This window comes from Canis lupus, chromosome 2, assembly GCF_048164855.1.
Source record: "Canis lupus baileyi chromosome 2, mCanLup2.hap1, whole genome shotgun sequence".
NCBI classification, from domain to species: Eukaryota; Metazoa; Chordata; class Mammalia; order Carnivora; family Canidae; genus Canis; species Canis lupus.
Genome location: NC_132839.1, coordinates 86210743 through 86236533, shown reverse-complemented (window position 1 = coordinate 86236533; position 25791 = coordinate 86210743). Strand labels below are relative to the sequence as shown.

The 25791-nt window shown below is 53.4% G+C and overlaps 1 protein-coding gene across 2 annotated transcripts in view; it reads left to right on the top strand.

Annotated features, from left to right (window-relative positions):
* The window catches only part of SLC34A2 (solute carrier family 34 member 2), a 36574-nt gene extending 12773 nt beyond the window's left edge, over positions 1-23801 (top strand). For both annotated transcript variants that reach the window (XM_072808758.1, XM_072808760.1), the window contains 12 exons: positions 8551-8665; positions 8761-8895; positions 9878-10006; positions 11408-11551; positions 12839-12950; positions 15258-15453; positions 16179-16274; positions 16692-16812; positions 18009-18176; positions 19522-19638; positions 19733-19857; positions 21329-23801. In XM_072808758.1, the coding sequence (XP_072664859.1) occupies positions 8551-8665; positions 8761-8895; positions 9878-10006; positions 11408-11551; positions 12839-12950; positions 15258-15453; positions 16179-16274; positions 16692-16812; positions 18009-18176; positions 19522-19638; positions 19733-19857; positions 21329-21958 (2088 nt within the window). In that variant the 3' untranslated portion in view covers positions 21959-23801. The remainder of the gene's footprint in view (positions 1-8550; positions 8666-8760; positions 8896-9877; positions 10007-11407; positions 11552-12838; positions 12951-15257; positions 15454-16178; positions 16275-16691; positions 16813-18008; positions 18177-19521; positions 19639-19732; positions 19858-21328) is intronic.
* Positions 23802-25791: the final 1990 nt, after the last annotated feature.

Genomic DNA, 25791 nt, shown 5'->3' with positions numbered 1-25791 from the left:
AGGCCAATGGTTTCTGTCTCCTGTCCCAGCAGCCCCCACCCTCCCTTCCACCACTACTGTGTCTTTGGGATTATTTTGCCTTGTGATGGCTGACGGAAGCCGAAAAGTACCCATTGCCCCCTTGGAGAATTGTCGAAGTCTTGGTCATCCTTCCAAAGTAGGAAAATATTTCGGAAGCGTATGGAACATTGGACTCAGACCACCTGAGCCTGAGTGGCTCCTGAAGGCGTGGTGTCTGTATCACTGGAAGCAATTCATTTCTTTGTGCCTCGGTTTCCTTCTCGGTAGAATCAGCGTGAAAGGATAAAGACCTAAAAGTGAATTCATAGGAATAAAGTGGGTGTGAGATTGAATGGGTTAATTCGTGTCCGGGCCTTGCAGCAGGACCCGAGACAAAAACACCCCGTGATCATTTGGGTGGCTACCGTGTGCCAGCCCCTGTCCTGCATCCCAGGGCTACAGAGGTCACTCCCCGCCCCCTGTACGGTGCCGTGGGGGCCACTGCCTGGCAGGAGAATGTGTGCCTGTCTCAGTTTCTCTGCAGGGCACTGCCCATGCCTCCTCCTCTTCCCACTTCTTCAGATGGCAGCTGCTGTTCTGAGTACAGGCGGCCCCCCAGGACAGGTCCTGGTTGGAGAAGCTCAAACAATGCAGAGTGTGGGGGCTGGGTGAGTGCCAGGTGCCCTACATTTTCCTGCTACCCAGGTCTGAGAAGAGCCGAGAAGTTTCCTCTCCTTGGCCTGCAAGAGTTCCTCCTGGCAGGGGATACACATGCGGTTGCAGGAAGTCAGGCCAAAATGGTTATTCTCACAGCCAGCTCAGTTGTCGGGACGAGTGGTAGGGGGCAGGGGAGCAGATGTGTGGTCAGTCACCCACCTCATGCCTAGGCATTAAAAAAGAAACCCATCTTTGTGAATATTAGACCCAAACAGCCAGAATGGATGATTTTTATCCTTCTCTGCTTTTTCTGGCGGGTAGCAAGAGTGTGCTAGAGTGTGCCCTGGGGAAGGGGCAGGGTAGCTGGGTCAGAGGGCACCCTTGGGCGAAAGCCTTTGGAGGGACTGCAAAGAGCCCTGCTGATGCCCAGAGCCCCTTCCTAGAGAAGCAGGTTCCAGACCGGCCAGTGCCTGCCAGCCCACTGGCAGAGTGGCCTTGGCTTCAGGTTGGGGCCTCTGTCCGGCTCGTTCAGTGTCACCTTTGCTGCTTAGCTGAGAGTCTTAAAAAGGCTTGGCCTCTACGAATCCAGGTCTCTGGTGTGCCAGAAGCCTTTGTGGGAGCAGCAGCCTGTCACTACAGCATTCTTGGCTGGCATATCTAGCTGTTGGAGTGAGGACGGCGGAGGGACCCCTGCAGGGGACCGGCCGGCTCTCCCACAAGTCCCTGGAGCCTGGACTGCGGCCCCCTGGTGCCATGCTACTTTGCGGGGGCCCAGAGGATTCCTCTTCCCTCCCTCTCAGCACCTGGCCGGGGGGCCGTGGATGGGGCCCCAGCGTTGGAATCAGCATTCCTGGGTTCAGATCCTGATTCCATCTGCAGGTAGCTCCGGGACTTTAATTTCTCTGTGCCTCTGTCTCTTTGTAAACTGGAAAGAATTTGGTTATTGTAGCACTGAATGGGGTCACGGATCACATAAGACACTCCCCCACCTCCGGGCCCCGGCACAAAGCAATGTTAGCGCCTTCCTCTCTTGTGCTTTGGGTTCGTTTTTTGGACAGATATTTACAGAAGGTCCACTGTGCTGAGCACGGAGGTGATGAGCTATGGGCTAGGGCCCAGTGGCCTGTGGCCTATGCAATTGCTGGTGATGTAGTTCATTCTGGAAAGTTCTCTGTATTGACACTGCCAGGCACTCTGCTCGGGGCGTCCTCTATGCCCATTGATCAGTCAGCCCTACACCAGCTCAGAGAGGGAGATGGTGTTCTCTCGTTTTGAGATGCTGAAACTGAGGCTCAGAGAAGTTCAGGGTCGCACACAGTGGTGGGACTCCGGAGCCGGTCCTCACCCACCGTGTGGTTCTCTCTCGGGGCTGTGTGCCAGGCGCTATCCCATCAGCAGACCTGGCAACCCCAGGGGCGCTGAGGGGGAGCCCCTGAGCAGCCGCCTTATGGCCGATGGTGGGAAGTTCGCGCCGGGTCCTCTCTTGACTCCAGATCCATAGGGTCAGTCTGCACAAGAGCTGGGGCTCTGCTGCCTGGGAAGGCCGGACGACTGGGGCCTGTGTACCCACCTGCTGAGGACAGTGATGGGGTGCCAGGTGCTGTACATTTCCTCACCTCCCAGGTCCTGGAAGGAGCAGCCAGCGGCGTGGGGGTGGAGAGGGCCAGGAGGGGAGTGGCCAGCAGGTGCAGGGTGCCCTGGGCTTGGTCAGATGGCTCTCCTGGCTGCCTGCACCTCCTTTTCTTACCTGCCACAGTCTAGCATGAGTGATGCTGGAGTCCGTGGACGAACCAGAGAAGGAAGTATTGCGTGAGGGGAAATAATCGCTTCATCAGGGAAGTGTTGATAAAGAGGGAATGGGCTTGGGCAGATGGTTGGACTCAGAAGAGGGAAGAGCGCAGTTCCAGGAAGGAGGCGTGGAGACGTTCAGTAGAAAGTTGCTTTTGCTTTTTTGGTGGCACTGACCAGTGGGAGAATGAGGGCCTGGGCGGGGGAATGAAGCCAGCACAGGCCCCACGCAGAGCAAGTTAGCATTCAAGACGCTTTGGCGTGCGGCTCCCCTGCCGTGATGCCCCGTTCCTCCCTGCCCAAGTCCAGCGGGTGTCCGCTTGTTCCACTGCTTGTGACGTTCTGAACTCCTTGGACATTGGGCCCGCGGACGTGTCTGTTTCTGCATTTGCTAGACTGTTCACTCCAGAAGAGTATTCTAGTCAGTCAAATCCAGAAAACATGACCTATTTATTTTTAAAAGATTTTATTTGAGACAGAGAGAGATAGAGAAAGAAAGAGCATGAGCCGGGGAGAGAAAGAGGGAGAAGCAGGCTCCTGGCTGAGCGGGGAGCCCGATTTGGGACTCGATCCCAGGACCCTGAGATCATGACCTGAGCTGAAGGCAGACTTTTTTAAAAAAGATTTTATTTATTCATGAGAGAGAGAGAGAGAAAAGCAGGCTCCAGGCAGGGAGCCTGATGTAGGACTCAATCCTGGGAGCCTAGGATTATGCCCTGGGCCTAAGGCAGGTGATAAACCGCTGAGCCACCCAGGGATCCCCCTGAAGGCAAAAGTTTGACCGACTGAGCCCCCCAGGTGCCCCTGAAAGCCTAAATAATCATCCTTCTTGCACCTACCTGCTAAGAGTCCCCCCAGTGGGCCTGCTGTGATACTTAGGATACGGATGCAGTTGCTCCTTCCAACAGATCTTGTCCACCCCAGCTTGCTTCCGGTGACGAGGGACACCCACTCACTAGTAAAATTCAGGCTTGCTTTGTTTCCTGGTCAGGGATCCGGTTCATCCGTTCAGCAAGGCCCCTGTATGTGGACTCCTCCATCCACCAATGCAAGGGGCCCGGCGATGCGTGGTCTGCTCAGCACCCGGAGAAAAAGCACCACGTATGGCTCTTGCCCTCAAACGTAGATTCCAGTTGAGAGGGCTGTAGAGATGTGCAAAAGAGAACAATTATCGAGTGGATTAAGATTATAAAAGAAGCGGCAGGTCACAATTTTCAAATTTCCCCTTTAAACGACCCGCAGGAGCAGAATAAGCCCAGGATGTGGGCACCTGTTGCAGGTGTGTCAGTAGGTCAGAGCAGGCCCTTGCAAGCTCAAGGCAATTGTTTTGTGTCCTGTCTTTTTTAAATTTTGAATTTGTGGAACTCTCGCTCGCACTCGTACCGTATTGTGTCCTTACTCGTTTTAGTGTGATAGCTGAGGACCATAGAAGGTCTGCGACGTGTCAAACACTATTCTGAGGGCTTCTGCTACATAATGCTCTTAATCATAACGATGTTGTCAGTAATGTCATCCCAATTTGACAGACAGGGAAACAGAGAAGCAAGGGAACTAGCCCAAAGTCACACAGCAGCTGGCATTGCTGAGATTTGACACCAGCCAGTCGGGATCTAAAGGCTGGTCCCCTCACCTGTAGAGCAGCAGTTCTCAGCCTCCAGCGGACCTTTGCCCAGGTGCGGAGACCTTTTAGGTTGTCAAGACGAAGGGTGGGAGTAGAGACCGGGAGGGAGGCTGCGTATCCTGTGGTGTACAGGACACCTCGCACAGCAGAGCCTCATGTGGCCCCAAATGTCACCAGCGCCGAGGCTGAGAACGTGCTCTGTGCACATCTCACGCCTCCGGTGCCAACCATCACCCAGTCACGCTGCTTGGCCTCCCCACTCCCCAGTTAGGGGAGTGAAATCAGCTCCTGGAAAGTAAGTCTGTGTCGTGGCCGAGGAGATTGTGAATCCGGGTCCCAACCTCACTTGACAGGTTGCGCTGTGCTGAGAGCGCCAGTCACTCCCCTGCTGGGTGACTTGGACAAGTGGCTCTGTCTCTTTGTGCTCCGGCTTCTTCCCGTTTGCAAGCGGGGATGAGCCCGACCCCTTTCCTGCACAGAGATCGCAGGAGACAATGTGTGTCGAGGCCCCGGGGCAGCACCCGCACCTGGCTGGTGCTCCCCAAGTGGCAGTTGTTATTGGAAAGCAATGGCCCTGTGTGTGGCGGAGAGTCCTGTGAGTCACACGGGCACTGGGCACTGCAGGCCCGCCTGGAGCACTGCAATGATCAGAGAGGCCTATGGACCCCAGGTAGGGGCGGAGGGAGGACTCGGGCAGGGAGATGAGGGAGGGCCTTCGGGAGCGCAGTGCTCCCCAGGCAAGAGCAGAGGGTGGAGGCCAGTGTGGCCTGAGGAGGGGGATCATTTAGGGAGCGGTGGGCAGTGAAGAAATGGGGAGTCCACGCAACCACACCGGGTGAGAGACTGGAGCCCAAACCAGTTAAACAGGCTGCCGTGCTGGCTGAGGCAGGAGGAGCTGGGGCCCAGCCTGGGGAGGTGACTCCTGCAGCCAGTGCTCCCAGCTGGAGTCCGCAGGTCCTGGTGCTGGCCCGGTGGGGGGCTGTGCCCTCAGAGATGGGAGATGACCTCGCAGCCCTGCGATGGTGACAGCAGGGAGGGCAAACAGCAAAGCTCCAAGCCAAGGAGGGGAGCGGGGTTGGGGTGACGGGAAGTGAGCTGCATCTGAGTCGGGGTGAGGTGCAAGCGCGGGCTGCTTGAAGCGGCAGGTGGCAGGTGGCCGAGGCGACAGGAGGTGAAGTTGGGCGAGGGGATGCTTTTGTACCAGAAGCCAGGGCGGCAGGTGCTTCCAGACCGAGTTCCCGGAGCCCCGGCTTCCTCCCTGGGCTCTGTACGCTGAAGCGGGTCGCTGACTTCTGTCACCGGACCGTGGCCACATCTTCCCATTTGCCTGGCACTGGGTCTTTCATCAGATACACTGCACTTCTGGCGACAGTGTGGCTGACTCATCCCTCCCAGGAGCAGTCCAGTCCTGCGGCTGCCAGGCAAGCACAGACTCCGAGTCCGACTCCTCGGGTCGCGCTGTGGCCTCGGGCCAGGTGCCCCGGTGTTCTCATCTGTAAAAGGGGAAGGGCACTAACCCTCCCAGGGTTGCTAAGAGGAGGAACCCGCACCAGTTGATGGCACCGGCTACTGTTCCAAGCACTTTGCACAGACATCGACTCATTTCAGCTGCCTGATAACCCAGTGGGTTATAGACTGTTATAAACGCCAGTCTACCTCGAGGGAAACTGAGGCACAGAGCAGTCGAGTGGCTTGCTGAGGCCACAGTGCATCTGGAGCAGAGCTGGAGTGTGGTTCTGAACCCCTGTGCTATGTAAAGGACCCAGCCTGCCTGACGTTAAGAGCTCCAAGGTTCTTTCTTTCCCCAGAACCCTGTGGCTAAGGATCCCTGCGTTGGGAGAGTCAGAGGTAGACCCTGCAGCTACGCTCCCCAAACCACGTGGGCCTGGGCCTGTCTTTTCTTATCGCACCGGCATAGTGGCCTTGAGCTGAGCTTAGCTCTCAGGCCAGCCTTGATCTCCTCCCTAACCACCCAGCTCCACCCCACCTCCCCTGCCTGGGCCTCGGCCTTGGAGCTGCCTCCCAGCACACCCCAGGAAGGGGCCCCCTGGGCCCAGCAGGCCTTGAGCAGCAGGTTTGCCCCACCTTTGTCAGCTCTAAGAAAGCCTTTCATTGAGCCTAAGGGAGGAGTCCAACCTGGGAGAGGCACAGCCTCTCCAGAAGCCAGGCATTAGCAGCGGCCCTGCTCCTAGAAGCCAACCTTGCAGCATGCAGCCAACACCCAGCCCTAGGGGGGCTGCCAGGAAAGGCTCCGGATTCAAACTGACCCGGCTTCAGAGCTCTGCACCTTGGGGCCTTGGGCAAGTTGCGTAGCCTCCTTGTGCCTCAGTTTCTTCATCTGTATAATGGGAGCGTAATTCCCTTGAATGGGTGGCTACGAGGCTGAGCGCAGCCCGGCTTAGTCAGTACTGGCTGTCGCTGGCCAGGAGGTCCCAGCACCCTACTCAGAAGGCACGTGAGGGCTGTTGTGTGGCAGGCCCTGTGTCGGGTGCTTGCTAAGTTGAAATGAAAGGCCTGGTGTGTGCTGTCATGGAAGCCAGTGGCTGCAGGACATTCCGCAGCAGAATGTGTCATGTCCTGCAGGTCGTGGGGAAGGTTGGGATTCCTTAAGCTAAAGAAATTGATGAAACCCCTTCAAGATGGGGACACACAGAATCAGCTTAAGTCCTGGCTCTACCCGTACGAGGAACAGTGACAACACGCGTGTCCCTGGACCACCTTGCTTCGTGGGTCTGGGGTTGGGCGACATTCTTAAAAGAACTTGGAAATTTCATACAGAAGAAAAATAAGTCACCCCCAGTCCCGTCACCCTCTCTGAATCCCGTGGAACATTTCCAGATCCTATGAGAACATGCTGTGAGAAGAACTAAAAAGTAATTTTATTCACAGTTTAGCTAAAGCATTTTCCTGGGTCTTTCTTTTTCCTCCTGATTCTTTATAATGTTTTTAATAGCGTGTTATTACACTGCATGCATGTACCCTGGTTAGGACAACGATTTCCTTATTTTCACTTTCCATCTCTTTGACAGTGTGGCGACGTCTTTTCGATCTGCATCCCATTCTTTCAGTCAACCCCCATTTATTGGGCATTGCAAGTGCACCAGGCGGAGCTGCAGACCCTTAGGATGTAGTAGTGAACAGGACCAAGCCTTTTTTTTTTTTTTTATTTGTTTGTAGAGCTTACATTTTGGTAGGCAGGAAGTAGATCTATTTAAGAAAAATAGGCCAGTCAGATAGACCCAGATTCTGGGAAGGTCTCTTCAAAGAAGCGATCAGAACAGGGTGGAGATGTACTTTGGGTTTTCTGGGAGAAAATATTCCTAGATTCTTAATTCCTGGAAGTGAAATGACAAGGTCAGAGATGGATCGTAAAACACTTTAGATACGTAGCCAGTGCTTCTCCAGCCGTGCTCATCTCACTGCATCTTCTCCAGCACAGCGTATTATACTTAAGAAATAATTTTTTTCGGCTGATTTGATGGCCGAAGCTCCCCGTTCTGATTTGCAGGGCTTGGGTTGTTACTGAGGCCCCATTCTTGTTTTGTGGTGTTTTAGCCACTGGTTCTTCCTCTTCTGTGAATTGTTTGTGCCAGTCCTTTGTACTGCACTGTCTAACGTGTGTCATAGGACAAGGAGCCACAAGGAGTGGACTTCCAAGTGTGTCAGGAGCCACACTTCCTCTCCGTGTAAGCAAGAAAGGCTTTGTTGAGAAAATGGGTTATGAGGAAGCCTCTCTCAAAGGTTAGAAGGAATGCGATTCTGACAAAAGGTCGTTAATCCAGGCAGCATGGCAGAGAAATAATTGCCTGCTTCATGCCAGGCACTTTCTAGGTATCACCGTTGATCTCGTGGCCCTGCAAAGTATGCAGAACTAGCCACATTTTATAGATCGGGAGACATTTATGCCTTAAGCTCAGCGCTATAAAAGGACGTGCCTCAACACACGCCCACTGATAAGTGGCACCACTGGGATTCGAACCAGCTCCTACGTGTCACGCTGCTCACCGAAGACACGGTGGCAGGTGGAACGTAGGTGAACATCTGCACCTACAGTCAGTCCCCTGGATGAGGCTGGGCGCAGATCTGGGGTCTAGACATAAAGAGCAGACGGGGCACCCATCGGCAGACCCGAGGACTTGGCTTCCCGTGAGCTGATGGAGATGGATGGGTTCGCGTCCCCTTTCTGATGAAAGGAGGAGGCTGAGAAGGGAGTCAGAGAAACTAAAGGGAGTTCAGCTGATTGGAGGCTAGAATGGGAAAATACTGTAAGACGTGGCTTGATGTAGTGACAGCCGTGGCCAGCAGTTGAGGGAGACCCAGACGTGGAAGTCTGGGGCTTCGGAGCCCACGCTCGCAAGGTACAGAAGCACAACACCCTTCGTCTCTCCCGAATCTCTGCAACCACTGGGAGCTCTTCTTCCTGTCAGAGCACCCAGAGTGCCTCCTTTTAGGGGATCCTTCTTTAAGCTCTTTTCCCTCCACAGACCATGGCTCCTTGGCCTGAGCTGGAAAATGCCCAGCCCAACCCCGATAAGTACACGGAGGGGTCCCCCGGTCTGCAGTCCACCACCCCCGTGAATGGCAAGGAGACCGCCAAGAGTAAGTGCCGCCCATCCTGCCCCAGCCTGGCTCCTGGGGGGCATCCCGGGAGACCCAGGCCTGACCCTTATCCCATCATGGCCTTGTTTGGGTAGGTGACACTGGGACCCCAGTGACCAAGATCGAACTTCAGCCGTCCTATTCCACTGTGGCACTGATAGAGGAGCCCACGGGAGTGGAAGACCCCTGGGACCTGCCCGAGCTTCGGGACACGGGGATCAAGTGGTCAGGTAAGAGTGGCAGGACGGATTGGGCTTGCTGTGTCCTCGATACTGTCTCCTTTGTGCTGTCCTCCTCTTTCGTTCTGATGCCCTGCACGCAGGTCCCTGGCTGGGGGGACCTCCCGGCAGGGTCCTGGAAGCTTCGAGTCCAAGCCCAGTGTGAGAACTGGGGGCTCTTTTGTTCTCATTCACCCAGTGCATGTGCCAGCATTGGGGTAATAGCCAGACCAGGCACGACACCCGTACGTGTGTGCCAACTGGGTCCCGGGAGCGGTGCTCCGGATGCAGCATGAGCAGATAAGGCTGCTGCTCCCAGAGCTCCAGGATGGGAGGGGGGCAGGGGGTGTCTCCTCACCTAAGTGTGGGCATCGGGGAAGGCTTCCAGAGGATAGACTATACAGCCAGAAGGGCTGGCCTGCAAGCAAATGCTGCATTTCTTTTCTGGGCGCAGGGCGTAGAGTCTGTCTGCTGAGAGGGAGGAGGTGAGAACCACTGTCAAAGTGAGCAGAGAAAATAGCATCCAGGGACACAGCATTCCAGGATAAGCGAGCGCCCGGGCCCTCCCCAAACAGAGGCTGTGATGGCTACCTCGCGGCCACATTCTAGAAAGTATTCTGTGCTGTTCAGAAAGTGCTCGGCAGAGCCATTATCTCTGACCCCACACTTAGCAGGTGCCAAGTGCCCTTAACTGCCTCACTCAGCAACACTGGTTCTGCTGAGCCTGGAGTCTGGTTTGCCTGTCAGTAGCCCAGACCCCCCCGAACCCCCCCTCCCCAGAGCCAATCCTTCAGAGACACTTGGCCACAGGCTTCAACTAAATGGACTATAGCGGGAATCGCTTTGAAAACTGCAGTCATGGATGCATCCCGGGCCTTGCCATACATAAGAGCTTACAGCCACCTGGATGAGGGGGCTGCGGGAGTGGGGAACTCTGGGCTCATTTCTGGGTTTCAGGCACTAACAGCCTTCTGTACCTTTCCCCCTACCCCAGAGAGAGACACCAAAGGGAAGATTCTCTGCGTCTTCCAAGGCATTGGGAAATTTATTTTGCTTCTGGGTTTTCTCTACTTCTTCGTGTGCTCCTTGGATGTCCTCAGCAGTGCCTTCCAGCTGGTTGGAGGTACGGAGGAGAGGGACAAAGATCTGGGGTGGGGGTATTTTTCGTGGTATTTGGTTCAGATGATCACAACTCAGCCGGCCCTCTCCAGGTCTAGCCTCTTGGCCTGTTTTAGGACAGGAAGTCACCTCATGTCTTGGGAAGCCATGCCCCCATTTTACAGAAGAGAAAACTGAGGTCAGTAAAGGGGCCATGGCCGGCAGCCAGGGCTAGAGCCAGTTCCAGGCAGCCGGCCTCGTGTGTCTGTCCCCAGACTCTGGACAGGAAGTTGTTTGACAGCGGGACTTATCTAAGGGATCCCTACTGTCTTAAGCCCTCCCACCTAAAGAGATGAACGGATAGGAGTGCTCCCAGGCTCCAGCAACTGGAAATCGGGACTGGGCCTTTGCTGGAGAAGGACAAGGGTCCCAGCGCTGGTGGATCTGTATCCTTAGCGGTTGTCTAACCATCTCCCAGGACTGAGCGTGGCTATGCAGTGTGGTGGGGAGGAGGGGGGTTCCTAGAGGTGAGACCAGCACCTGCTAGGTCACCTGTGTTCCTCTGACAGGTGACATCAATAGCCAGCGCTTTGAAAGCCTCCTGGGATCCTACACATTCCTTCCCAGAGCCCTTCCCCACTACGGGGAGCATCTGAGGCTAAAAGTGGTCATGCTGTCCAGCCTGGAGCTGGCGTAGGGGATCCAAACTCAGATCCCAGTGACATGAAAGACCATGGATTTCTCTACCTGCCCCCTCCCCCCCCCCAGTATAGAAATTTCTTGAACTCTGTGACCTGGGATTATTGGGGGTGGGTGGCATTTGTAGGGGTGGGTGAGGGGCAGACTGACTTTCCAGGTGCCACTCCCGGTCCCCCCAGCAGGGGCTTTCACTCTGAGCCCCTGACTAGTGGCCTCTACCATCTGGGCCTCAGTCTTCAGTGAATGCGTTGGGGAATGGATTGACGGTCTCGGGCGTGTGGGGCCAGGCTGAGGCTGGACAATGGGCATTGGGTGAGGTGGAAAGAGAGAAGAATGGGAATATCCATTCCTAGGGGTAAATCTGAATGGGCAATATATCCAGAGACAGGAAATGGGGTCTCAGGGGACTCGCTGACCCCGTCTGGGCCAAGTAGAGTTGAGGCCAGGCTGGTGGTCAAGGAGGCTAGAGGAAGGGCTCGGGGCCAGAAGGAGTGGAGGAAGTATGGGAGGATGCAGGGTGAAGGGCCGAGGGGGACAAGCGGTGGTGAGGGGCCATAGGCCATAGGGACCTAGGTCACAGAGGTGGAGACAGGAAACCAGGGCAGCGGAGTGGGGAGGCCATAGGTACCAGCTGGGCTGGAGGCTGGCCTCAATGTCCCCTCGCCAGCTGGCCACGGCTCGACATTATGATGTGTCTCATGCCCACCCAACTTTCTTTTTTTTCCAGGAAAGGTGGCCGGACAGTTCTTCAGCAACAACTCGATCATGTCCAACCCGGTGGCGGGGCTGGTGATTGGAGTGCTGGTGACGGTCCTGGTGCAGAGCTCCAGCACCTCGTCGAGCATCATCGTCAGCATGGTGGCCTCCTCACGTGAGTCCAGGCCCCTGTGGGCCCCGACACATTCCGGGCATTTCCCTGGCCAGCTGGGGAGCCTGGGACTGACTCCGACTGTGTCCAGGCTTGCCACCAGCATCTTCCTATCTGTGTGCCCCTGGTTCTGCTTTTACCCCGGGCAGGCTCCTGTGTCCATCCCTGTGGCAGAGTCTGAATCTAGACCTCGAGGCTTGAGGGCTCGGCTCTGAATTCTCTGGAACGGTGTTGTCCTGTCCAGCAGCCACTGGCCACATAGGGCTACTTAATTTTATTTAACCTTAATTTATTTTAATTTAAAATATAAAAATCGGTTGCTGGGTTGCCCTGAGTGTATCTTAGGGGACCGGTAGTCACATGTGGCCAGTGGCTGCCATAGTGGGCCGTGTAGACGAGAAACATTCCCGTCAGTGCTCGGTGATAAGAATAAAGACGTGTAATCACATCACACATGGGCTTTGGGACAACGGAGCTCGGGAAGCTGGCGTTCCAAACTTGAACCTGCTGATAGTTTGCTCTGGCTAAGTTGGGGCAGATGCTCTGAGGGGGGGCAATTTGAACAGGTTCATTTTCTGCCCAAACCAGTTTTTTTTTTTTTTTTTTTTTTAAGCAAAATTAGCCAGAACTTTTCTGGGCTAACTTAGAAAAAGGCATTTTTCAAAATAACTTTACTTTCAGGGCACGTGGGTGGCTCAGTTGGTGTTAAGTATCCGACTCTTGATTTCGGCTCGGGTTATGATCTTGGGGTCGTGGCTTTGAGCCCCATGTCCTGAGTTCACCTTGTCTCTCTCCCTCTGCTCTCCACACCCCCACCCCAACCCACTCAGGCAGTTTCCAAAATAAGTAAAATCTTTAAAAATCAAAAACGACTTTCATGTGTTAGAACATTGTGTTAGGAAAATAAATTTGCCATAATAAACAGACAAGTCCTTAAACATTGGTTCCTGTTCTCCCATAAGCCGGCCTTGCACCCGCCACAGGGAGGACAGAAATTTAGAGACGCGTTTGTAAACTGGGGTCCACAGAAGGGCTTCGTCACGGAGTCTGCGGATTCCCTGAAATTATGTGCTGGAAGTTATTTTTGGTACACGTGCCTATCTCTGTGATGAGCTGTCCTCACAGGCATCAGATTCCTAGCCGGGTGCCCACCCCAAAATGGTTAGGAAATGCTGCTTTGGCAATTAGCAGCTTGGCCGAGGTCGGCCCCCCTTGGGCCCCCGTCGGGAGCGTGGCCAGGCCCCCTTCCTGAACTTGCTAAGTCACTCGCTTTCTCTTCACCACCTCCAGTGCTGACTGTGCGAGCCGCCATCCCCATCATCATGGGTGCCAACATCGGGACATCAATCACCAACACCATCGTGGCGCTCATGCAGGCGGGAGACCGCAATGAGTTCAGAAGGTAGGAGGCTCAGACTCGGCCTTCGCCGGCACAAGGCTCATGGGTGCAGGCCCGGTGGCCCTAACTACCTTGGACTACCAGTGGCAACATGCTGGTGGTTCCTGGAGCTCTCAGCAGTAGCCATGGGGGGTGGGGGGGAGCGAGTACAGCTCGGGGTCGGGGTGGCATACCTACCAGTCGATGCCACCCAGCTCCCCAGTCTGCGTAGCCAGGATACTTGGCCGTCACCACTGTTGCCCAAAAGACTAAACCCAATTCACCGACAGGGAAGTGCTTAGCCAGGTACCTGGCACACAATCAGAGCTCCCTAAATGCAAGCCCTAACTAGCAGCCTGCCTCCCGCGTGGCTGTTGTAGTTAAAACGAGGCCAGTTAGGATAGGATTTACTATCCCGCTTAGTCAGAAATAATTATAACCTCCTCAAGCTTCCTCTTTGGGTGAGCTCAACCCCTGCCACCTTCCCTTTGTTCTTCACTCGCAGGCCAGTAAAAGGCAACATGTGGTTTACATGGATGCTGGAGATCTGAAAATGGGGCAGGTTGAAACAGGCCAAGGGAACCTTTTCCTTCCAAAGGGTTAAAGTGAGAATGAGGCACATTCTCGGCCTGTCTTCTAACTGGTGGGCTTTTGCCGGAAGTTCATAAAAACAGAGGCAATTTGTCTGCGCCTCGCAGTCACCCACGGGTCGGGCAGAGAGCTGGCCGGGCGGTCCACAGATGTCATCCCTCTTCTGTTGGTTACCCGGCGGGTGGCCCAGGTCCTCAGGGCTGCTCATTCCTGCTCAGACACCGCTAACCTTCTTGGGTCCCTGATGAAATGTCCCGAGGGTCGCAGGAGCGATACACATCATCCAGGGGGGTGGCTAATTATTTGATCTTCTCAAGAAGCTGAATAGACTTTTCTGTGCCCCGTTTCATCAGTATAGAAGCATAGAGGTTCAATAGCTTCACTAAGGGGCACGGCTGGGACTCAGCCTAGGTTTTCTTCCAGATTGAGGGCTCTTTTCACTGCTACATCTGAAATATAAACTCGCCAACTAGAAGCGTGAGCTGTGAAAGCGCCTGCACACAGGCGTGTAATCAAACTAGGCCACCCCTCGTTTGGATTATTTAAATAGATTGCTTTCAGTAACGTCTTTGGAGACATGCATTATTCTTTCCTGGAGGTTTGGAAATACTTCCTTCGGTTTCTCGAAAAGTAATGATTATATCCGACACCTATAAGGCTCTTAAAACATTTTGCCAAACTACTAAGAAATATTTACATCACTTGCCATCAGCTTATGAAGATGTCTTAAATCACCTGCTCTAGGAAGAATAAGTTACTTTTAAATTTATAAGCTGATGCGATAGGTAAAGATTTGTACTTACAAGTAAATTGTAAATAAATCTTTTACTCCTAGTGAAGTTAGAGCATTTCCCCCACAGGTTTATTAGCTTCTGTCCATGTCCCCTTTGGTTTTGGGTATTTTTTTGACATGCAGATATGTCTTTTTTTTTTTTTTTTTAAGATTTTTATATTTGAAAGAGCTGGAGCAAGGGCGGGGGTGTAAGGGGCAGAGGCAGAGGAAAAAGCAGGTACCCAGCTAAGCAGGGAGCCCGACACAGGACTCGATCTCAGGACCCCGGGATTATGACCTGAGTCAAAGGCAGATGCTTCACCGACCGAGCCACCCAGGAAGCCTGGAGATCTTTCTTAAAGGAAAACTTTTTCATGGAGGAAAAAAGTCTGGAGTTTCTTAGTCTGGAGATAGAATGGAATTCAGGGGAACCTGCAGCCCTTCTCAGTCAAACTGTGGCGCATATCGGCCTTGTTCGATGTGCAGGCTGTTCAAAGGTTTCATCAGAGTCCCAAGATCTTGAAGTTAAGAGTTGAGGGCTTTGGATACCGCCAAGGAAGGTGGTCTTCCATGTGCATGATTTGGAAGAGGTCCTGAGGCAGCACCTCCAAACAGTGGTCCCTGAGCCCATTACTGCAGCCACAACCTGCCTGCTTCCCTCTGTCCCAGCAGAGAACTGAATGCTGTCTGGCTGGGTGGGAAAGGCTCTGCTGGGCGGTGGGAGACAGGGTCCTGGCCCCAGCACCCAGGCAGGGGTCTTTTCCCCTATGCTTGCTGGCCCTCAGTTTCCTCGTCAGCCAGCCAGATGAGGATATTGGTACCAGCCACTTGGGCATTGCTTGGAGCGTGTAGATGTGGACGTAGAGAGGTGACTTGCTGGCAGATGGTGCCATCAACGACCTGCCCGGACTGGGGCCCACTTGCTTGCTGACTCTTCTCAATGTTGGCTCCGGCTGGGGTTCTTATAGGGCTTTCGCTGGAGCTACTGTCCATGACTTCTTCAACTGGCTGTCCGTGTTGGTGCTCTTGCCCCTGGAGGCGGCCACCCATTACCTGGAGGTCCTCACCAACCTGGTGGTGGAGACCTTCAACTTCAAGAACGGAGAAGATGCCCCCGCCCTTCTGAAAGTTATCACCGATCCCTTCACGAAGCTCATAGTCCAGGTAGCCCGGCTCCCTTCAGAGAGGGAAGGAAGGAACTAACTGCCCCCCTGCCCCCTCCCACTCCTCCCAACCGGAGAGAGATGGTGGACAAGGATGAGGGCCTATAAACACTGCTTGCTCTCTGGTTGCCTCTGAGAAAGGCCAGAGGAGCCAAGACTTCAAGGGCACCTGCCCTTGAAGAGTAACCAGCCTTCTTCATTTCCTTGACTTTGCGTGTCATCTTTATTGGGGTGGGAGCGGAGTGGAGGGTGGCAAGTGCTTCTCAAGACTCAGGACTCTGGATGCTTGGGGCCACTTTATTCCCCCTACTGACCTCGGCACCCATGGGCTCACTGATAAAGGATTATCCTGCTCATACCCCCCTGCCCCCCAGGCTGATTGAACTATTATTGAAATAAATCTTAAAAGGTTTTGTGGCTGTTGCCTTGAAAAGTGGGTCAGCTTAGACCTTGCCCTTTATCACCCTTACCGTCTGGGCTTTGCTGTCACCTGATGACCTTCTACTGTGTGTTTCCCAGCTACCAGCCCACTGTTTCTACAGCCATTCCCTTATTTCTCAAGCACCTGCTAATGTCTGGGTGCAGTGCTCCATCCTGGGAGCATAGACGGAGCAAGTCAGAACCCACTGGGCTTATGTTGTTGGAGCCCCTTCCATAGAACCTCCTATGTGTCTGTCCCACATCAGTGCTGAGACCTGCTGACCCTTTCCTGTCTGTCTTCCTCAGCTGGATAAGAAAGTCATCAATGAAATTGCAATGAATGATGAAGCAGCCAAAAACAAGAGTCTGATCAAGATTTGGTGCAAGACTTTTACCAACGTGGTAAGTTTCTAAGGATGTGGCTGGGTGGGCAGACTCTTGGATCTGTGGGTTCAGCAAAACCTTGAATTCAATGTGGGCAGATAAGAGGTCAGAGGAAGTAAAAATTGGCCCTGGGAATCCTTAGGGAAGCAAGTCTTTGAATGCTTGATGGACAGATAATGCAGTAGGACAGATTCCCTCTTGCCCCACCCGCACCTTGGAAAACATGTTATTCCTGGCTTGATATTTTCATGTCTCTTGGCTTATCTATCGCTCCCTGTGTTCCCATGAATGGAGGGACCCGTCGCAACAGTGCATCATATTTTAGAGACACATGCATTGACATGTGTCTCCTCCCTGCTGGCCACACTGCCTGCAGTCCCCACCAACAGGGAGATGGTGGACTCTCTATACCATGTGTCGATGTTTGTCTTCCAGACTCAAATGAATGTCACCGTTCCTTCGTCTGAGAACTGCACCTCCCCTAGTCTCTGTTGGTCGGACGGTACCTACACCTGGACTCTCAAGAATGTGACCTATACGGAGAACATTGCCAAGTGTGAGTGGAGCTCAGCAGAGCACCAGCCACTGGGCTGGGCTGTCGGGGTGGGGGTGAGGGGGTGCTGACGTCCTTTATCACAAAGATGTGCTGGCCCGAAAAGACCACGGAAAGCCTCGTTAGGAGGGCAATGGGGCTCCCCAAGGCCAGTGTGAAATGCAGTTAGTGAAGGAAAGAAAGGCACGGAGATTCATTGAGCACCAACATCATACCAAGTAATGAACTGTGCACTTTCACAGCAGCGGGAACTACGGTTTCAAGCCAGGTCTGGGGTCCCACCAGGAGGGGTGGAACCAGGATTTGAATCCCAACCCCTCTGGCAGGTCCATACTGCACTAGAGCTCATCTGCAGATTCCAGAGGGCTCCTTCTGTCTGCTTTGGTGTATCCCTTGGGCTCTAGGGAGATGCCAACCAGACCTGTAGGAGATGTAAGGCCCACACAGAACAGAACAAATACATTCAGCCCGAAGTCATGAGTCCCTGCTGTACGGGAGGCCCCCTTCCAAGCCCTGGAGCCACAGCACTGAACAAGGCAGTGAGCCTACATGATGCTCCGATTCTTTAAGAAGCTGGACTGTTGCCCTGGGAATCATGGGTCCAGACATCCTTAACTCTTCTAACCATGTGTGTGTCTCTGCTTCCCTTCATCCTCTCCACGCCGCCCATGTTAATTCTGAGCAGTAGATTCCAAGTGTGGCTCACCTCACAGCATCAATGAGTTTATCACCTCCCATGTTCAAGATGCTATACACCCATCAGTCAAACCCTAGAATCCTAGGGCCACACAGGACTTCTAAAAAAATGAGGCTTACAACTGGCAATAGCTCCTACTCTGACTTCCCCATCCTACCCCACTTGGCTCTTCAAGCTCTTCGAGGTATCAGTCGCTCTCAGGAGTAAAACACACCGTGAGACGTAGAGGTAGAAGAAAAGCCCCGACCAGCTCTGTAACTGGAAGGATTTTACTTCATGTTCTAGCCTCCTAAGGTCCCATTGGCCAGAACATGGCCTCAGGGTTACAGTCAGCTGCAAAGCAGGCCGGGAAGTGTGGTCTTTGTTCTGGGGTGCCATATGTTGAGCCAACAACCCAGATTCTGTTACTGTAAAGCAGAAGGATGATGCTGGGGAATGAAGAACAATCGGTGGCCTCAGAGCCCCACTGGCCTCTAACAAGGGCTTTCCCTGGTCCTTTCAGGCCAGCACATCTTTGCAAATTCCACCCTTCCGGACCTTGCGGTTGGCATCATCCTGCTGTTGGCCTCCCTGCTGGTCCTCTGTGGCTGCCTTATCACAATCGTCAAGCTCCTAGGCTCCGTGCTCCGGGGACAAGTAGCTGTGGTCATCAAGAAGACAATCAACACAGGTAGGCACACCCTCACCCCAATTCTGGGCTTTCTAGGGCATGGCATCACTGGGGCCACCCCGGCGGTGGGGAGGTTCCTTTTAGATTTTCATCTAGCAATGGCCTCTGGAGTTTTTCTCTTGGATCTGATAAGCTGAAGAAGATGTCCTTTGCCCTTGAGATCTTTTTTTGTGTCTTGGGTGGAGCCTGGGCACCAGTGTCTATCACATCTGAAAGGTCCTGAGAAAGAGCCAGCTCATATCCAGAGATCTATGAGATAGGCCTTCCTTCCTTCCTGGCAGGTTTCCCCATGCCCAGGTCTTTCGGGTCTGTCAGAATCCCTTAGAGAAAGGGTAACGGATGCCCTCTCTGCTCCCCACTTCCCTTCCACTCTTGGGAAGAAAACATGGTTCTAGATAACCCATCACCATCTTGAGGCAGCCAACACAACCCCAGTGGCCAGGAGAAGCCCCTGATGCTTATGGCATCCTGGCCAAGCCAAGGATGTCGCCTCCCCATGAAACCTTCATGAAACAGGGCCAGGAATATCTACCTCTGAGGGCTGTCCCCAAGGTTGTCATGTGGCTGAGCTGGGTGACTGTGGGGACCTGCTGGGTGTGCAGGGCCTGATCCCGTGTGGGTGTTGCCGAGAACTCAGCGTGTAGGACTTCCAAGCTGCTGCCCTTTGCTTCCGTGCCCCTTCAGAAAGGTGGAGGATTTACGGCATTGGGAGAGCACCGTGAGTGCTCCGTGGGAGGAAGGTGCTTAATTGGGTGGTGTCCTAGTTCTGATTCTATAACAAATTATCGGAGGCTGGCAACACTTGTCACAGTCCTGGGGGCTGGGAAGTCTGGCATTGGGGTGCCAGCACGGTCAGGCTCTGAGGTCCCACTTGCTGATGTACAGATGGCCGCCTCCTTGCTGTGTCCTCACATGGAATGAGTAGGTCTCTCTCCTGTAAGGGCACTAGGCCAGTCAGGAGGATTCCACCCTCATGAACCAATTACCTCACAAAGGCTCTACTTCCTAATACAATCACATGGGGTTAGCATTTCAACATGGGAATTGAGAGGAGACGCTTAGTCCGCGACATGTGTGTTCAGCATCTCTACTTCCGAATTCAGTGAATGCGTGTATTGGTCCGTGGTTCCACCATCTGAACATGCAAGGTGAAAGGATTCTAAAAATCCAATTTGTAATTTATGACTATTGTGTGGGGTGGGGAGGCTTCTATACAACCTGACCCTCTAGCCCAGCCCATACTGCACCCTCCCCACCCCGGTCCTCTGGAGGGGCGAGCTAGGCCTCCAACCCAGCCCTTCCTTAGAAAGTCTGTGACAGATCTCCTTTCCTTTCTGTCTCCTAGACTTTCCCTTTCCCTTTGCCTGGGTGACTGGCTACCTGGCCATCCTTGTGGGGGCAGGCATGACCTTCATTGTGCAGAGCAGCTCCGTGTTCACATCTGCTATGACCCCACTGATCGGTGAGTTTCTCTCTGGCTACCCTGTCTAGTTGGCTGTCACCACCTCCCATCATCCCTTGGGGCTGATACTATAGTTTTTGTATTTTTCTGCCAGGTATTGGTGTGATCACCATCGAGAGAGCATATCCACTCACACTGGGCTCCAACATCGGCACCACCACCACCGCCATCCTGGCCGCCTTGGCCAGCCCAGGCAATACTCTGAGGAGCTCCCTGCAGGTTAGGAAAGGCTGCGTGGGTGGGAGCCCGGGGGGGTGGGGGGACAGCCCCATTTGTGGTCTTACAAGCAGATGGTTTGGAACAAGAGCCAAGTTTTCTCTATCTTCAAAACTGTGAGGCCACCATCACTGGTGGTTGTTTTAAACAGAGGTGGGGGGCGGCCACTACACCACTTCCCATCTCCTCACCCCCCACTTGGGGAACTCTATTTGGATTTTGGGCGGTCACTTGTGCTCTGGGCGTAGAATTTAGAATTCTAAATTCAGGGCAGGTCCCCTGCCCTACCCGGATCAACCAGGTTACTTGGGCAAGAAGATCTTTGGCATTTGAACTCAGTCCTGGGTTTACACACTAAGCGACCTTAGACAGGTAACCTAACCTTTGAGCATCAATTCTCTCTGCAACCCGGGAGCCTTATCTCATTAGGATTATTCCAAGGATCTGATGAGACTCAGCCTAAAGCCATGCTCTCTGATAGATATACGAGTGTAGAATAGAAATTTGAGCCACCCATGTCATTTGAAATCTTTCCTAGCCATGTTTTCAAAAAGTAAAACACGATCAATCTTAATAATGTATTTGATCTAACTCATTATCATTTGAACGTGTAATTGATTTAAAAATTGGCGAGATGTCTCACCTTTTTTTTTTTTTGGACGAAGTCTTTGAAATCTGGTGTGCATCGTGCGCTTGCAGCACACTTGAGGCCAGTCACACCTCCAGCACTCAGTTGCCACATGTGGCCAGTGGCTGGCGACCAGACAGGCTGGTCCAAAGCCCGTAGTGTGATGCCTGGCACCTGGTGGGCCCAAGGAAGTGGCAAAGTGCGTGGCCTCTGGAGCCAAGGCTGCTGGGGTTGGAATCCCACCTCCGCCATCTCCTGCGTGTGCAGGGAAGGAGCCTCACCTCTTCCTCAGTTGGCTCGACCACCACCAACATCAAACGAGGATAATGATGGTCTGGCAGCTCTGAGGGTATTTTTTGGAGGATTGAGGTACTCGTTGCATGTGCTTCCAACAGCTGCCTCAGCCTAGTGGGTGCTAAGATGAGCTGCTGCTGCCATTATTTGTACCAAGTGCAGCCCTCTCCCTGACCTCCCTCGGATGGGGCCGTGGGGACCCCCAGCTACCTAGCAAGCCTCTTCTTGGGCCCCACCAGCTGGGTCAAGCCCTAGGTTTCTAGGGTTTTGAGATTGATCATTGTGAATTTCAAACTCCTGGAGGACTCCAGGGGGCCTGGGCTGTGGTTCATCTGGTCACCTCCATCGGCATCCACCCACCTGCACTCGTCTGCACCCACCTGCACCCACCTGCACCCACCTGCACCCACCTGCACCCACGCACACACAGCAAGTTCCTGGGAAGGCCCAGCGGGCCCTTGGCGCTGCCCCAGAGGCCTTGTGATGCCCCTGCCGTCACCCCGGCCTCACCAGGCACCAGACCCGCTCACCCCCACCCCCCTTGCATTTCAGATTGCGCTGTGCCACTTCTTCTTCAACATCTCGGGCATCCTGCTGTGGTACCCCATCCCGTTCACCCGCCTGCCCATCCGCCTGGCCAAGGGCCTGGGCATGCTCTCGGCCGAATACCGCTGGTTCGCCGTCTTCTACCTCGTCTTCGTTTTCTTCCTGACCCCGATGGCCGTGTTCGGCTTGTCGCTGGCCGGCTGGCCGGTGCTGGTGGGCGTGGGTGCGCCCGTGGTCGCGGTGGCTCTGCTGCTGGGGCTGCTGGGCGTCCTGCAGTCCCGCTGCCCTCGCATCCTGCCCCGGAAGCTGCGGGACTGGGGCTTCCTGCCCCTGTGGCTGCGCTCTCTCAAGCCCTGGGACGACCTCATCTCCCTGCTGGCCGGCTGCTGCCAGAACCGCTGCTGCCTGTGCTGCCGCCTGTGCTGCCGCACCTGCTGCCTGCTGTGTGGCTGTCCCCCGTGCTGCCGCTGCAGCGGGTGCTGCCGCAGCCAAGACGACGACGAGGGGGCGCCGCCTGGCAAGGGCCCCGAGGCCTTTGACAACGTGGCCCTGAGCGTGGAGGCCCAGGAGGGGTCCCCTCAGCCTCCAGTGGACGACCCGGACTCCAAGGTCATGTCAGGCAGCACGGCCTTGTAGGGCACCCCCCACCCCGCGGCGGGAGGGAGCAGGGCCCCGAATCCCACCTCTGCCTGGTAGAGATCCTTCCCTCCTGAGAAAGGGTCAACCGCTCACCCATCACCCTGGGCCTGCGCCGTGGCGTCAGCTCAGCCTGGGCTCCAGCCTTCCTGTGGCAGGAGCGGGCACAGGGACCCTGAGAGAGAGCACAAGACACCGTGGCTACAGGTGATCCCGCCGCCCACCCCTGCCACAGTGGGGTTGCTCCACAGGACCCATTTGCTAGACCCCAATCATCTTCCAGAGAAATGCCCCGAGGGGATGGATTTATGGAAGGTTCTCTAAGATGCCCACATTAAGTGTGTGTGTTAGGGGTCTAGAGCTCAGGCACCTTTTCCCAAAGACTTGCTTCCTCCAAGAGCACAGTCCTTGCCCCAGACCAGACCCATTCCAGAGAAAGAGTGTGATTGTTTGGAGACTTGGTGAGGACTACTGGGGTGGGCCTTGCCCTCTTCCCAGATCTCCCCAAACCCCTGTTCGGTGTCCTCACCCCGGCAGGTGTGGCTCATCAAAGCGTCCCTGCTGTGCCCAAGTTTTCAGGGTGGGAGCCACATCTGAGCTACCAAGAGAGGTTCAGAGGGCACTTCGGCTCACCTCTGGGGTCTGTTTTATCAGACCTGTTCCCGAGCAGGGCCCATGGCAGGTGAGAGCTGGGCATGGGGAGCAGTGGGAGGGGGAGATGGCTTATCTGCTGAAGGGGCCGAGGGCTCTTCATTTGGCTACTTTAGAAGCCAGTGGACCGCTGTGTCTAGAGCCCAGTGCTGCTCTCTCGTCAGATAAAATCATCCTTGTTGGGTCTTTTAGAATAAGATAAGCAGCCCCTGTGGGTCCCCTCAACTGCTGCCACTTTGAACCCCAGGAAAGATGTGAGCATGGAGGAATTGTACCTTGTCTCCGCCTCCTCACTCTGCAAGATCAATGTCCGGGTTGGCTTTTTTGATGGACAGCTTGCATTCATCCAGCCAAGCCAGAAACCCTTTCCAAACATTCTCGCACATTCCCATAGGATTTCCTGCCCTTCTCTCCATGCCTGCGGAGATCCAAACTTTCCTCCAAGGGCAGAACCCAGGGCATGACCGAACGGCCCATAGGATGGTGGTCACCAGGTAGCAGGAGGGGTCCGTGTGTGGCCGTGGGTCCAAGGACTGTGCTCCTTCTTGCCTCAGATACCTTCTCTGTGCCTTCTCCAGCTGCCTGTAGTATTTGCACCTCCTCCCTCCACTACTCCCGCACCCTGAACAATCCCAGTCTGCCCCGGAGAGGGAGGGGGCTTCAACTGAGTTTGGGGGGGTCGGGAGGGGGTTCAGTGCAGCCGCACTCCAAGGCCCTGCTCTCCCCCATCCTGGCTTATCCTTCATCTTAGCAGGTTGGGATACCAAACTGAGCCCTCCGCTGACCCTTACCCCGTGTAGATACCAATTCCCCAACAGAGCCATTTATACTCTATTTATAGCCGCACGTCTGTACAGCATTTTTCATAAGTTATATGGTAAATAGGAGTGTGATTTGTGTTTTATAGTGCTCTCATTTGGAAATGAGGCCGGGTTCTACTATGAAATATAAAGAAAGCATCTTTGTATATTTTGTAATACCGCCCTTTAAATGTGCCTCTAGCCGCACCCATGCCACACACCCTGTAAATATGTAAGTTAAGCCTGGGCAGGGCTGTGGCCCTCTTTGCACACTGATTGTTTTTTAAAAAAATTGGATCCTTCTAACTGCGTTGATTGTATTTTTTTTTTTTTTTTTTTTTTTTTACTGGTTGTGGGAAGGGAGAAATAAAAAAAGGCAATCAAACCTCAAAGGAGTGTGTAGCTTTCAATTACAGGGAAATCGGGGCTTCGTGGATCTGTTTCCTGAAAACGTGGGGTCTCTTTTCTCAATTAACATCACGACCTACCTCTCCATCACCAGGGCCAGCTGTGTAATTTGTGGGGACCCTTGTTCAGGAAGCACAGTGAAAGGGACATAATAGGCACTAAATACAAACCTTTTCTTCCTTCAGGGCTTTTAAAATGTTGTGGAGTGCTATCCTAAGTAAGATTTGAGTTTAAATTATTGGCATAAATTTCATGGTTCATCTTTATATTGTGCGATGCCAATTTTAATGTAAACATAAGAGTTTCTAACTCACACGTGGGATGGCCGAAATTACATGACTCTTTTTGTAGCTCCTACATGTATTTTGTTCCTGCCAGAATAGCAGGGATTTTGCATAAAGCTCAGTTTTTATTTCTCTTCTTGACATCCGCACGTTCAGTCAATAGCATCCCTTACTGATGAGTTAGGAGGCAGTGAAAAGAAGCACAAGGGGCTGACGCTTCTGTGTCATCATTCCAGCCTAAGTGAGTGGCAAACACGAGTGAAAAGGAGTAAGATAGGGCTCCTCCATAATTTCTTTTGTTGTGTTCGAAGAAAGTTCTGGTTCAAATGGGAAGCATGTCCTCCTGGGGCTGTCAATACCCCCAGTATACTCGGTTGCAGACATAACACACTTGTACTTGGCCTTGAGTCTTGCCGCCTTTAGGCTCGCTGTGGGTCTACTTGAATTCTGTACTCATGGGGCTTTGCCAGTGCTCTGTGTGAGTGGGGTGGCAAGGGGCTGTGGGCATGGGTATTACCCATTCTGCTCACACACATGCTCCATTGCCCCACTGGACTTCACTAACAAGACAAAGTTAAAAGATTGAGATTTTCAGGACCGTGGTGGCAGAGCATTTCAGCCAAGGATGAGCTACTTTTCTGTTGGGTTCTGTTGGGTTCTGTTGGGTTCTGTGTGAGCGTGCCATCACACAGGAAACTGGCCGTACCCACCACCCCAGGCCAGTCCCAGGGTTAGGGAAGAGTTGATTCATTTTATTTTATTTTTAAGATTTTATTTATTCATGAGAGACACACAGAGACAGAGACACAGGCAGAGGGAGAAGTAGGCTCCTTGTAGGGAGCCTGACGCAAGGCCTGGTCCCAGAACTCTAGGATCATGCCCTGAGCTGAAGGTAGATGGTCAACTGCTGAGCCACCCAGGCATCCTGGAAGAGTTTATTTAAATTAAATGTGTGCAGAAGGACTATAAATTGGTAGCACCTCTCTAGGGGCAGCTGAAACAGATGTGGAGGGCTGAGCTGGTGTCATAGGGTGATAATAAGTTCAGGGCTGGGATTGCCTGGAGAGCTGGGCCCCACTACTAGCTGTGTCATGTCATTTACTAGCAAAACTGCTAACCTTCCTCAATGTCAACCAACTCCTGGACTATGGGACAGTAATGCATGCTTCTTAGGAAAGTGAGGTAACATATGTAAATACTGAGCCCAGGGTAGGTTTACTACAAAGGCTGGATATATAGACTCTAGGGGACTTCACTTATGCATCTATCTACCTGTTTTCTGGTAAATGAGATTTATCTGACGCATCCCCCCAACACCACCAATTTCCCAAAGTGGTAGTCAATATTTACATCACATTATGATTAATATGATTTACATTATGATGATGCAAAACATTTTCTTTAATTTTTTCATCAGTGCTGTCACAGACTCATAAATATTTTTTTTCTCTAATTGATCCAAAGTGTCTGACAACCTTTTGGTTGGTTTCCTTCTTTTCATTTTTTTTTCTTTTGTTTTTTTAAACCCGTATCCTCTTGGTCCCATGTAGACTTGTGTTCTGTCTGCCTTTTGAGAACAGCTGTCCATCAACCTGGGCTGTGCCACTCTGCTAGGATAGAAAGCTTGTTTTCTATTCAAGTTCCTATTTTATTGTTTTGATCACCAGTTTGCTTGAATTATCTGAGAGCA